The sequence below is a fragment of the Diachasmimorpha longicaudata genome, chromosome 6 (assembly GCF_034640455.1).
Source record: "Diachasmimorpha longicaudata isolate KC_UGA_2023 chromosome 6, iyDiaLong2, whole genome shotgun sequence".
Classification (NCBI taxonomy): domain Eukaryota; kingdom Metazoa; phylum Arthropoda; class Insecta; order Hymenoptera; family Braconidae; genus Diachasmimorpha; species Diachasmimorpha longicaudata.
In genome coordinates, this window is record NC_087230.1 from 9,680,719 (window position 1) to 9,691,178 (window position 10,460).

At 45.0% G+C, this 10,460-nt stretch overlaps 3 protein-coding genes across 4 annotated transcripts; 2 read left to right on the plus strand and 1 right to left on the minus strand.

The window, feature by feature from the left end:
- Positions 1-216: 216 nt before the first annotated feature.
- LOC135163417 (transient-receptor-potential-like protein) lies at positions 217-4,767 on the plus strand. Its single transcript, XM_064122840.1, has 8 exons — positions 217-579; positions 669-891; positions 980-1,177; positions 1,284-1,473; positions 1,561-1,746; positions 1,835-2,025; positions 2,151-3,448; positions 3,563-4,767. Exons 1-8 carry the CDS (start codon positions 403-405, stop codon positions 4,517-4,519), a joined length of 3,420 nt encoding a protein of 1,139 aa, XP_063978910.1. The 5' UTR covers positions 217-402; the 3' UTR covers positions 4,520-4,767.
- LOC135163418 (coatomer subunit beta) lies at positions 4,655-8,627 on the minus strand. The gene is made up of 5 exons (XM_064122842.1): positions 8,471-8,627; positions 6,341-8,076; positions 5,539-6,251; positions 5,184-5,419; positions 4,655-5,103 (listed from the first exon to the last, which is right to left on the minus strand). The coding sequence occupies exons 2-5, from the start codon at positions 8,038-8,040 to the stop codon at positions 4,873-4,875; spliced, it is 2,880 nt and encodes a 959-aa protein (XP_063978912.1). The 5' UTR covers positions 8,041-8,076; positions 8,471-8,627; the 3' UTR covers positions 4,655-4,872.
- A 751-nt stretch (positions 8,628-9,378) lies between these two features.
- On the plus strand, positions 9,379-10,370 carry LOC135163430 (uncharacterized). 2 transcript variants are annotated; one of them, XM_064122865.1, is made up of 3 exons: positions 9,379-9,693; positions 9,785-9,951; positions 10,076-10,370. In XM_064122865.1, the coding sequence occupies exons 1-3, from the start codon at positions 9,498-9,500 to the stop codon at positions 10,274-10,276; spliced, it is 564 nt and encodes a 187-aa protein (XP_063978935.1). In that variant the 5' UTR covers positions 9,379-9,497; the 3' UTR covers positions 10,277-10,370. The 2 variants fall into 2 exon arrangements, with proteins under 2 accessions (XP_063978935.1, XP_063978936.1); XM_064122866.1 differs by having other exon boundaries at positions 9,397-9,693; positions 9,788-9,951.
- The last annotated feature ends 90 nt before the right edge of the window (positions 10,371-10,460 follow it).

Here is a 10,460-nt window from a genome sequence, read left to right on the forward strand (position 1 = left end):
AGCAAATTAGAGTGATGAATAGTATTGGAGTATTGATGTGCTCTGGGCACGACTGGACAGTGAGAAGTCCGTTATTTCTACGTTTGAAGTGCTTTACTTGACAATCCACCCTGAAATTGGTCTTAAGGTATATTTTTAAATATCTTTTCAATGTCTGGGTTAAGCCGTGGTAATTGAATTTGTATCATCCGGTATATAAAGAATGCTAGGCAGGATTACCACTCGGCCAATTTCAACCCCAGTGCTAGCCCATGCAGTGTGCCTACCCCCGACTGTTTTCTCCTTACGTCGGTCCTCCCTTGGGAATTTAATTTTTCTTCCACTTATTTTTTTGATTTTATTGTCCCGTGAGGTGCAAGTGTGAGTGCTGGGGTTTGGGGGGATTTTTACGTTTCTGAAACCATGAGCAACGCCAAGGAGAAGGAGATTGAGGCGGGAAACGTGCCGGAGGAGGATGACTACTGCCTTCAACTTCCTCGACCTCTCAGTATCGAGGAGAAGAAGTATCTTCTGGCGGTCGAGAGAGGCGACTTGGCTAATGTCAAACGTATGCTGCAACTCGCTGCCAGACCCAATAAAGTAATTTCAGTGATTTATTTATTAGGGATTGACCAATCCAATCGAGGATTAACGAAAACTAATGCTATTTCATTGCTGTTGATAATCAGGCGAGATCCATCGATGTTAATTCTGTGGATAGTCTCGGAAGGGGTGCCCTGACTCTTGCTATCGAGTCTGAGAACCTGGAAATGGTTGAATTGCTAGTAGTTATGGGAGTTGACACTCGTGACTCTCTCCTTTACGCAATTGATCAGGAGTTTGTGGAAGCGGTTGAGTTGCTCCTAGAGCATGAGGAACTGCTGAGGAGCTCCGAGCTCAATCAGCATTCAGGTATGGAACTCATTAGTTTTTCAGGCGGAGGTCATCCTGGAAAAAGCTATGAATGGGAGGAGTAATGGGGGAAATTGTTTCTAAACAGGTGTAAAAGAAATAACACACAGTTGGCAGAGAATCGATCCAGCAGCCGCTCGGTATCCACCGGAAATGACACCCCTCGTTCTAGCTGCTCAGAGAAATAATTATGAGATACTCAAGCTGCTGCTTGACAGAGGGGCCACCCTACCTATGCCTCATGATGTCAGGTGTGGGTGTGATGACTGTCTTCGTGCTGCAACTGGTGGGGAATCATTTTTTTTTCGAATCTTAGTCGGACAATCCAATTATGTCTTGAAGACTCAACTGAGTATTTTTATGTTCGTTTTATTTTCTGAATATTCATGCAGGAGATCCTCTAAGACTGTCATCTACCCGAATTTCCGAATACAAGGCATTGGCCAGTCCTAGTTTGATAGCTTTGAGCTCCCCAGATCCCCTGATGACAGCTTTCCAACTCAGTTGGGAGCTCCGTCTGCTCGCTGTGTCTGAACCCGAAAGTCGCGCCGAATATCTAAAGCTTCGGAAACAAGTGGAAAAGTAATTACGACACTATGAAATCATAAATTTCCGGAAATGCCCTTGCCAATGACCTAATTAATCAGCAATTTTGAATGATAAAAACAGATTTGCTGTTGATTTGCTGCATCAGACCCGCACCACAGCGGAATTAAATACAATATTGAACCACGACCCAGAGGCAAGCGCAACTGAACCCGGCAAACAACTGGCGAAACTCGAACTCGCTATACAATACAAGCAAAAAAGTTTTGTGTCCCACTCACATATTCAGCAGCTTTTGGCTGCTATTTGGTGAGTTTTTAGTAAAATTTTCCATTGAACCCTTCAGTTTGGCGAACAATACGAATCGATTAATGGAATATTTTCAATCGATTCAAAGGTACGAAGGTGTACCTGGGTTTCGAAGGATGTCCACAATGCAGAGAATCGGAATCGTTATCAAAACCGCACTCCTTTTCCCAGTTTACTGTCTCATCTACTGGTTTGCACCGGAGTCCAAGACTGGGAATCTCATGCGACGACCTTTCATGAAATTCTTGGTTCATGCGTCATCCTATCTCTTTTTTCTTCGTAAGTTTCATATCTTGTTGAACGATGAACCACAAGAAATGTAGTCTAATCATTCAAATTAAGAATTCCCCAAAGACCACCACCTCTATCAATTCAAAAAATAACATCCCCTCTCTCCCGGTCAGTTCTCCTGATGCTGGTCTCCCAGCGAGCCGAGGTCCAGCTGATCCGTTACCTCGGTACCGAGTCAATGAAGCGTCAGCTACAAGAGGACCTCCTAAAACAACGAGGAGCGGGTCCCACCCCTTTGGAATGCCTCGTCGTCATCTACGTTTTGGGTTTCATCTGGCAGGAGACCCGCGAGGTTTTCAATGACGGTCTCCGGGCCTATCTCCGTGATCTCTGGAACTTCATAGACTTCACCAGGAACTCTCTCTACGTGGGTACCTTCCTCCTCCGCTTCGCCGCCTACGTTCAACAGATGACCGAGATAAGCAACGATGAGTCTGCCAGATTCATTCCAAGAGAGCAGTGGAGTGACTTCGACCCACAGCTGATTGCTGAGGGCCTCTTCGCAGCTGCCAACGTCTTCAGTGCCCTCAAACTCGTCCACCTCTTCAGCATAAATCCTCACCTTGGACCCCTGCAGATATCCCTCGGTCGAATGGTCATCGACATCGTTAAATTCTTCTTCATCTACACTCTCGTTCTCTTCGCATTCGCCTGCGGTCTCAACCAACTGCTCTGGTACTTCGCAGAACTTGAGCAGCGCAAGTGCTACGTGGGGTATGGCACAGACCCTGATTGGGATATGGCCAGTGATCCCTGCCTCAGGTGGAGAACATTCTCCAATTTATTCGAGTCCTGTCAGTCCCTCTTCTGGGCGTCATTCGGTGGCATTGGCATCGACAGCTTCGCATTGACCGGCATCAAGTCCTACACTCGCTTCTGGGGACTTCTCATGTTCGGCTCCTACTCCGTCATCAACGTCATTGTCCTTCTGAATCTTCTCATCGCCATGATGAGCAACAGCTACGCAATGATTGTCGAACACTCGGACGTTGAGTGGAAATTCGCGAGGACTAAATTGTGGATGAGTTATTTCGAAGAGTGTGGAACTCTGCCACCGCCATTCAACATATTACCACCCCCTAAAATATTCCTCCGGGTCTTTGGTATGTCCAAAAACCCGAGAGTCGGAAGAAACTCCTCGAGATACAGAACCAAAGAGCATAAGTATGGATCTGTCATGAGAGCACTCATCTGGAGATACGTCGTCAATGCTCATACTGAGCACGAAATGTCGCCGGTCACTGAGGACGACGTTCATGAGGTGAAGAGTGATATCTCTAGTTGGAGATGTGAACTCTTGGATATTCTGCGGCGCAATGGTATGGACATTGGCTCGGCGAATGTTAAGGATAATGCCGTGTTGGGGAAGAAGATGAAGGTCTGGGAGAGGAGACTCATGAAGGACTTCCAGGTAGGATGTAGTTGAGTCATGAATTAGGTTTTTTATAGATCTCTTATAGTTCTTCTATTTGGATGACCTGGATATTTGTAAGAAACCAAGATGATTTTTCATCTGCAATTCCAGGTGACGGCTCCTGTAGGGCTGGACGAAAATGGTGATATGGACGAGGCTGAACCGACCGAACCCCCGGCTGATGAGGAAGCAAGAGAGAGATGGAGACGAGTTGCGAGACTGGCAGTTCTCAAGTCCGCCGATCGTCGTCGATCATGGGGGCAAATTGTCCAGTGTGCAGTTAAGAGTTCCCAGATTGGCAAGAGTAACAGCAGGGCATCGTTGCAGAGCCAGAAGAGTCTCCAGAAGGCGATGGAGGAGGCCAAAAAATTGAGATCCCGATCCCCCTTACCTGCTGTCAGCCCGATAAAGCTTCCCACAACTGGATCCAGTGATAATATTCTTCGAGTGCTCAAGGACATCAATGAAGACGACAGGTCACGATCTCACTCCCCAGGGCAGTTTTCCCCTGACGTGTCACCTGAGGGAACGCTCAACTCGAAGCTGATGGCTACCACTGTTGGATATGAGAATGAAAAGGGAAGGAAGAGTCCTCAGCCTCTTCTTCCTTTGAAATCAACGCCTCCAAAGGTTGTTAAAAGAAAAGCACCGGGTCTCGCTGTCTCAGCAGAGCCTGGCATCGTCGGTGTCACTGCTAGTGCACCCACAACTCGGCCAGGCAGTGCTGCAGACGTCTGCAGGAGACCCACAAGCCCTAAACCGAGACCCAATACTCTGGATAAAGTATCCCCGAGACCCAAAACTCCCCCCAAACTTGTGGTGTCTCCCGAAAAACACATTCGAGGAGTCAGTCCTCGAAGAGCAGGACCTGGAGGGGATCCACCCATTGCCAGGAGTAGACCGAGAGCTCCTGCAGCGCTTACAAGTCCTAAGAAATTACCCGAGGTAACTGTTATTCCGAATACACCTGATATGGGACCTCAGAGGGGTGAGGACAAATGTAGGCTGGTGAATGTTGAGGCCAAGTCACCGAGATTCAGATCGCCGAGACGTGGGGGTTGGTTGTGAGGTTGAGGGGAAGGAAGAAAATGGCATAACTTGCCGGTGGATTTTAGTGATGTTTTTCACGAATTTATTCTTTCCAAAATAAAATGTATGGTTGCATCCAAATTCTGATATAACAATTGAAGTAAAAAAAGGAGATTCCATTATACATATTAAAATTTATTTATTTTTCTGATAACTACATGTAACAGCTCTTACTTAATTGTTTCTTTCCCTCAGGATGGAATAAAATGTGATAAACCTAAACTGAATTATGGATTTTCGAATATCTGTTGGTGGATGAAGAAAACATAAGGTTTAGTTATGAATTTATTGTATATGATTTTTAGCCCCCGGGTCGGATAGTATTTATGAAGTTACGCAGCCTGTATGACTTTCGCCTGAACGACCTTCTGAGCAGAGTTTATTTTATCACCAAGGGAGAGCGCCATTCCCTGGCTCTTAGCACGGATTCTGATGTGACCAACTACAGGAGCATCGGGTTTGTTCAGCGGTTTCTCAATCGACAAATTTGCAAGGGCATCCTCCCCAAATATTGATTTTGCGTACATATTTGCTGCCATGAAACCACATTGACCGGATAATGCCTGGAAAAAGGATACAAACATGGAGACGGAAAAAATAAAAACAGACATTAAGTTTTAAAGACCCCCGAAAAAAAAAATACCTTTTCTGGAGTGAGACAGCGCATGTTGGTCGACTTGAGTAGGTGGGCAAGGTATTCCCTGAGGTCTGCAAGTGTTGTATTGACTGATACTTTATTTTCCCATTCGAATTCCGCCCACATTTGTCGAAATTCAGCGTCTGTGCAGGTTGCAGGGACGATGTAATCCATTATGTCTATGTGAATGTCGTTGAGGACAACAACTGATCGGTCTGATCCCGCTCCCGATACGTCATAAACTGGAATTGTAATGTGAAAATTATAAACACCAGGGGATCGTCATTGACATTCTCTGCCCTTTTTTGATTATCGATAAATTCAAATTAATTCATGTAATCACGGAAAGGGATTCTCTTACCAATATTTCCGAATATGATCCCATTCTCCGTAGATGCCACCTTGACATTGGCCTTGATACTGGCGAAATCTCTAGGTGCCAATACAATAGGCTGAGGCCTCTCCACCAGTTTAAGATCTCCCATGGTCGCCAACTCCAACGTACAATTCTGTAAGGTGTCCTCAGTCTGATTGACAATCAGAACATCGAGAACAATATCATACTGATTGACATGCACCAGTGCCTCAGCATAAACAGGATCTGAAAATCCAGTCAATTGGGTGACCTTGCTCAGGGCACTGGGTGTTGGTGCATCAGCTCCACCGCTGCCAGGTCTTCCTGCCACAGCGGCTGAGAGACTTTGCTCGAAGACGTCACCAGTCCCACCAGTGAGATCGGCATTTCTATTGAGCTGCAGAAACTGAATGGCCTCGTCCACTTGTACGACGTTTCCAGGCTTCTCCTTGGCCTTCTGGGTCTGGGAATCTTCTTCTGCTTTGGCAGCAAGCATCCTCCCCAGGGCATCTCTGCAGCCCTCGGTGAAGACTTGCTGGATGAGGGGAGTCGGGCATGCGAGTGATCGAAGGCACAGAGAAATTCTCTCAGCATCGTCGTGGGTCATTGCTTTGGAAGACAGACCGGATCTTCCTAATTGCAGAATACTGGACATTATCAGCATTGCTTCTGCTTGCATTCTATTATTCTTCTGCTCGTTATTCTCTAATGCCTTATACCTAAAAAATCAAGGACCTTCAATCTTTTGACCTTCATTTTTTCTATATTGAATACAAGAAAATTTGTGGCAATAAAAAAATACACAAACCTGAGGGCCAACTTGGAGAGAGTAGTAGCCAACGAAGCCCCGATGAAGAAGTCTCCATCCATCATATACTGCACTAAGGCAGGTCTCTTCTCCTCCTTCTTTCCACTGCCGGTAGTACTGAAAGCACTCTGTGTAGCATAAGTACCATCAGAAGTAACGAGCTGAGCAGGCTGCACTTGAGTATTGCCTTCCTCACTTGGTTTGTCCCCAGCCTGCCTCTTGTTCTCCGCCTCCACCAGTGGTATATCCCCGAGAGTGGTCCTAATTCTCCCCATGAGACTTTCAATATCCTCCCTAGAGGTAGCATACTCTCCGAGTATCCACAAGGCGCCCCTGTGCACTCTGACAGATCGAATGTCCTGGAAGACCTCCAGTAGTTTCTCAATTATCAGTGGTCTCAGGTTCTCAAATCGTTGAATGGCCTCTCTGATGAAGACAAGAACATCAGTAGCGGCAGCCTCGTTGTTTTCAGACAGAAAATCCACCAGCACTGGGATAACAGTGCCAGCAACGTCCGGAAATTTGATGGAACAGGTGTGAAGCGTCCTCACCAATAACTGCCTGTACTTGCCAGCATCCTCGTGCTCGCCTCCCGCAGTTCTGAGGATCTCCTTCTTCAGGAGTTGCACCATCTCCTCAATAGTTCTCGTCGTAACAAGATCAATAGCCAGGGCAAGGGTTTTCGTCCTCACTTCGAGAGCTGGCGACCCTAAAACCCTGAGAACATCCATCACGAGGTCCTGGAGAACTCTCTCATGTTGTGGACTCTCCTTCATCGCAATCAGACGATCCAGAACAATCAACTTAACATTGTTATCACTCTCCTTGACGACGAGGTCAATGTAGCAAGAAGCGGCTGCCTTTATTGCGGTTGGGGCACTCGAGAGCGTTACCAGGGTCCCAGCAGCTTCGTAACGAACCGCTGCACTCGGTGAATTTAGGAGACTGTAGATACAACGGATGAAACGAGCTCGCTCAGAGGGATTCGCCAGACAGACTTTGTAGATGAGTTCCACGATCACCAGTTGGAGAATATCGCCGAAAGTTGGAACTAGATCGAGGCAAGCTGCTAGATAAGCCAGTGCTCGGCTCTGGTCGGCGTGGAGGAGCATCAGGAAGGCATTTCGACGGCAGGACATGTCCTGTTCACCCTCAAGGTACTTGGCAATCAGCTCTGGGGCGTCTGGGATTAGGAACTCGAAGTTTCGGTAGATCGTGAAGATGGCGAGGACTGCGTTACGACGGACGTAGGAGTGACGGTGCTCCAAGCAAGCGATTATTGCTGGCATCAGAGGCTCCAGAAGCTCTGGCTCCTTCAATTTACAGAGGAAACGTAGGGTTGAACCTCGGACGTATTCGTTTGGGTGTTGAAGGTCCTTCCTGTACGCGTCGCAGACGAGTATCATCTCCTGAAGGAGTTTTCCGTCAGGGGAGGTCTTGGGGACTATCTCCCAGAAAATCAGGAGGAGCTTCTTTATCGTATGGTCTTGCAAGGGCAGCACGAACCTGATTATTGTCATTAGCAAGCCTGGGAGGCGCTCTCCACTGAGAATCATGTGGATGGTTTTCTTCAGGGCTTCGATTTTTATTGGTATGTCACCCTTTTCGAGGTCCTGCTTCATCTGGAGCTCGTTTATCGGCTCGGAGTCCGCGGGGATGTTCATGAGGGTGTAGCATGGCTGCTCGGCTATGCTGCTCATCTTGACGGTGACCAGGTGATGGCTGGTGAGCTGGATCTAGATTGTGGAGAAGGATCAAATGGTGATTGGAAATGGATGATGTTCTTTTGAGGCAGGTGCCACATTTGCTTATGAGGTTTGTTGCTCGTCGCTGTCACATTATGTTTCCCTGTACCACTGGTTCGTGGAGATTGTGAGGAACGTCAGGCACTTAATTACGTCCTCAAGAGAAAATTCAATGGAAGCTATGCATTCCAATTCAGTTATTCCAGAGAAATGATTGCGAACCATAAAAAATCAGTCTTCAATCTTGAAAAATTTAATTTCTCGAAACAAGTTGCACGCAGATGAAGCACAGTGGCCAGTGTTTGGTTATGAGATGGGACACGAACAAATTCGATGGTTAAAACCAGGGATAAATTATAAAAAATATCGTCCACTAATTACTTACCTGTATATATCGTCAATTAGTCAATTATCCAATGGTTCAACACCGAAACTTCATTTATAATAGAAAAATGTTATTCCGTCAGAGGAGCATACGTGTCAAAACGCCCATACGCTGCACTGATGACTGACGATGATTCGTCGGCTTCACACCACGTGGCGCCAGGCGTTCATTCAAAAAAATCTTCGAAATACATAATTATAATCAGAGCATGCAATAAAAGCCTTATCGTTGCATTTTATCGGTATAGCACCTAAAAACTATCCAACAATGCTTTCAGAACAATGTCCGGAAAATAAAAATCTGCAGATAAAAATGTAAAGCTTTCGACATCTGACGATATATTTTTTTAAAATATTTACATTTAAAACGACAAAGGGATTCTACGCAGGTTTATGGATTTTTTACGTCAATCTGTGCACGTGTTTTTGAATTCCTGAGATTTCTCTCAGCTGTTGATAGAAATTTATCACTAATTTTTCTATGATGAGTCCATGCCACTCTATTCGTAATTAATTAATTATTCATAACAAATTATTGAAGGATTATTCACCGCAAAGGATTTGTTTATATTCAACTGCTCATGTTTTTAATGTCCACTGTCTCAATTTATTAGTTCTTGGGTAGTATTGACGTGAATTTTTTTATTTCATTGGATCAAGGTAACAAAACTTGAGTCTTTATGTGAAAATACTAAATTTGGATCGTGAGAATAATGAAAGACTTGGTTTACCACCGTATCACCGTTGAAGAAAAAAGATGAAAAATGAATTCCTTACTAGTGACGGTGTCAAGGCACTTTCCACATTTTCCAATCAGTCTGATTACCCCCCTACTATCAGAAATAAACAAAATGCCAATAGAATTGTGTGCATTCGAAAAAAGCGAATTTACTGTGACAAACACGTTTCGAAGGATAAGGTAAGAAGTTTAAAACGGCAATGCACATCAGGTTGATCGTCAGGTGTAGTTCAGTATTTCTCGAGGTGAAGTAAATACCTTAGGAGAGGAATCACTCGAAAACATCGAGATGTTCCTTAAAAATAATTGTCCCAACTCAGTTGTTTTTATTTTCACTCTTTGGTTTATCGGAGGTTTCGCGGGTTTGAGTGATGCTAGCAATCAATGCAAAAATAAAGTCATGGATATTGTGATAAGGACATGCAGTGGTATGGGCATGAGGAACAAACGAGATCTTGAGAGGCCGACGATTGAAAGTTATTCAGGTGAATGAGAATTTGTCAGGTCAATTGCACTGAAGGTAGAACAATTGAGACAGAAGAAGTTTTCAGCAAGAAATTTTATTTTACATTGAAGCAGATAAGTTTGTTCATCGTCTTCGGAGAAGACAAGTGGAAGGTCTGGCTGTGGACCCTCTGCTCGGTCATGTTGAGGTCCCTCCGAATCCAGAGAGTGCAGATGTTTTGGATGAGCACGTCAGTAATACTCCCTCACAGCCGAAATTTATTGGTCTTCTTCACCAGGTGATTATCAATTGACAAGTGATGTTTCATAGCACTGTACCAAAGGATTTCATGGGGGAAAAAAATCCAAAGCCCTTCCTTTAGGGAGAATCGAATTAAATGAAGGGACTTGAATATTATCTAGGAATCTAACATCGGTGCAGAAATGAGCCTCGAGTTGGACATCAACGAGGCGAGTGATCTGTATGAGCAGCTCTCCGGGAGATTACCGAGGCACCTGAAGAACGACGAGATCCAGAAGATGTTCTTTCGTCTCGCTGCTAAGTGCTGCCAGCACGATACCGACTCTTGTTCAGAATCGAGTAAAATAGTGAAATGCGTATGACAATTAAAGAAAACAGCATTAAGCTGTTATTCCACATGATGTTCATGAACTTGTAAATATTGACAATTAATTAATAAATGATTTTTCGATTTTCTTTGATTGCCAAATCAATTTATAAAAAAATAATTAGATGACGGAATCAATAAGAAAAAATAAGACGAGAATCTGTTATCCCCGAAGCATG

Bases quoted from the DNA above. Each gene is read 5' to 3' on its own strand.
- LOC135163417 (XM_064122840.1), top strand. From the start codon at position 403: ATGAGCAACGCCAAGGAGAAGGAGATTGAGGCGGGAAACGTGCCGGAG. The intron at 1,474-1,560 runs GTAATTACGACA...TGATAAAAACAG, and splicing joins CTTCGGAAACAAGTGGAAAA to ATTTGCTGTTGATTTGCTGC. The intron at 3,449-3,562 runs GTAGGATGTAGT...CTGCAATTCCAG, and splicing joins GACTCATGAAGGACTTCCAG to GTGACGGCTCCTGTAGGGCT.
- LOC135163418 (XM_064122842.1), bottom strand. From the start codon at position 8,040: ATGAGCAGCATAGCCGAGCAGCCATGCTACACCCTCATGAACATCCCC. The intron at 6,252-6,340 runs GTTTGTGTATTT...TTGATTTTTTAG, and splicing joins CTCTCCAAGTTGGCCCTCAG to GTATAAGGCATTAGAGAATA. The intron at 5,104-5,183 runs GTATTTTTTTTT...TCCTTTTTCCAG, and splicing joins GCTGTCTCACTCCAGAAAAG to GCATTATCCGGTCAATGTGG.
- LOC135163430 (XM_064122865.1), top strand. From the start codon at position 9,498: ATGTTCCTTAAAAATAATTGTCCCAACTCAGTTGTTTTTATTTTCACT. The intron at 9,694-9,784 runs GTGAATGAGAAT...TTTACATTGAAG, and splicing joins GACGATTGAAAGTTATTCAG to CAGATAAGTTTGTTCATCGT. The intron at 9,952-10,075 runs GTGATTATCAAT...AATATTATCTAG, and splicing joins TTATTGGTCTTCTTCACCAG to GAATCTAACATCGGTGCAGA.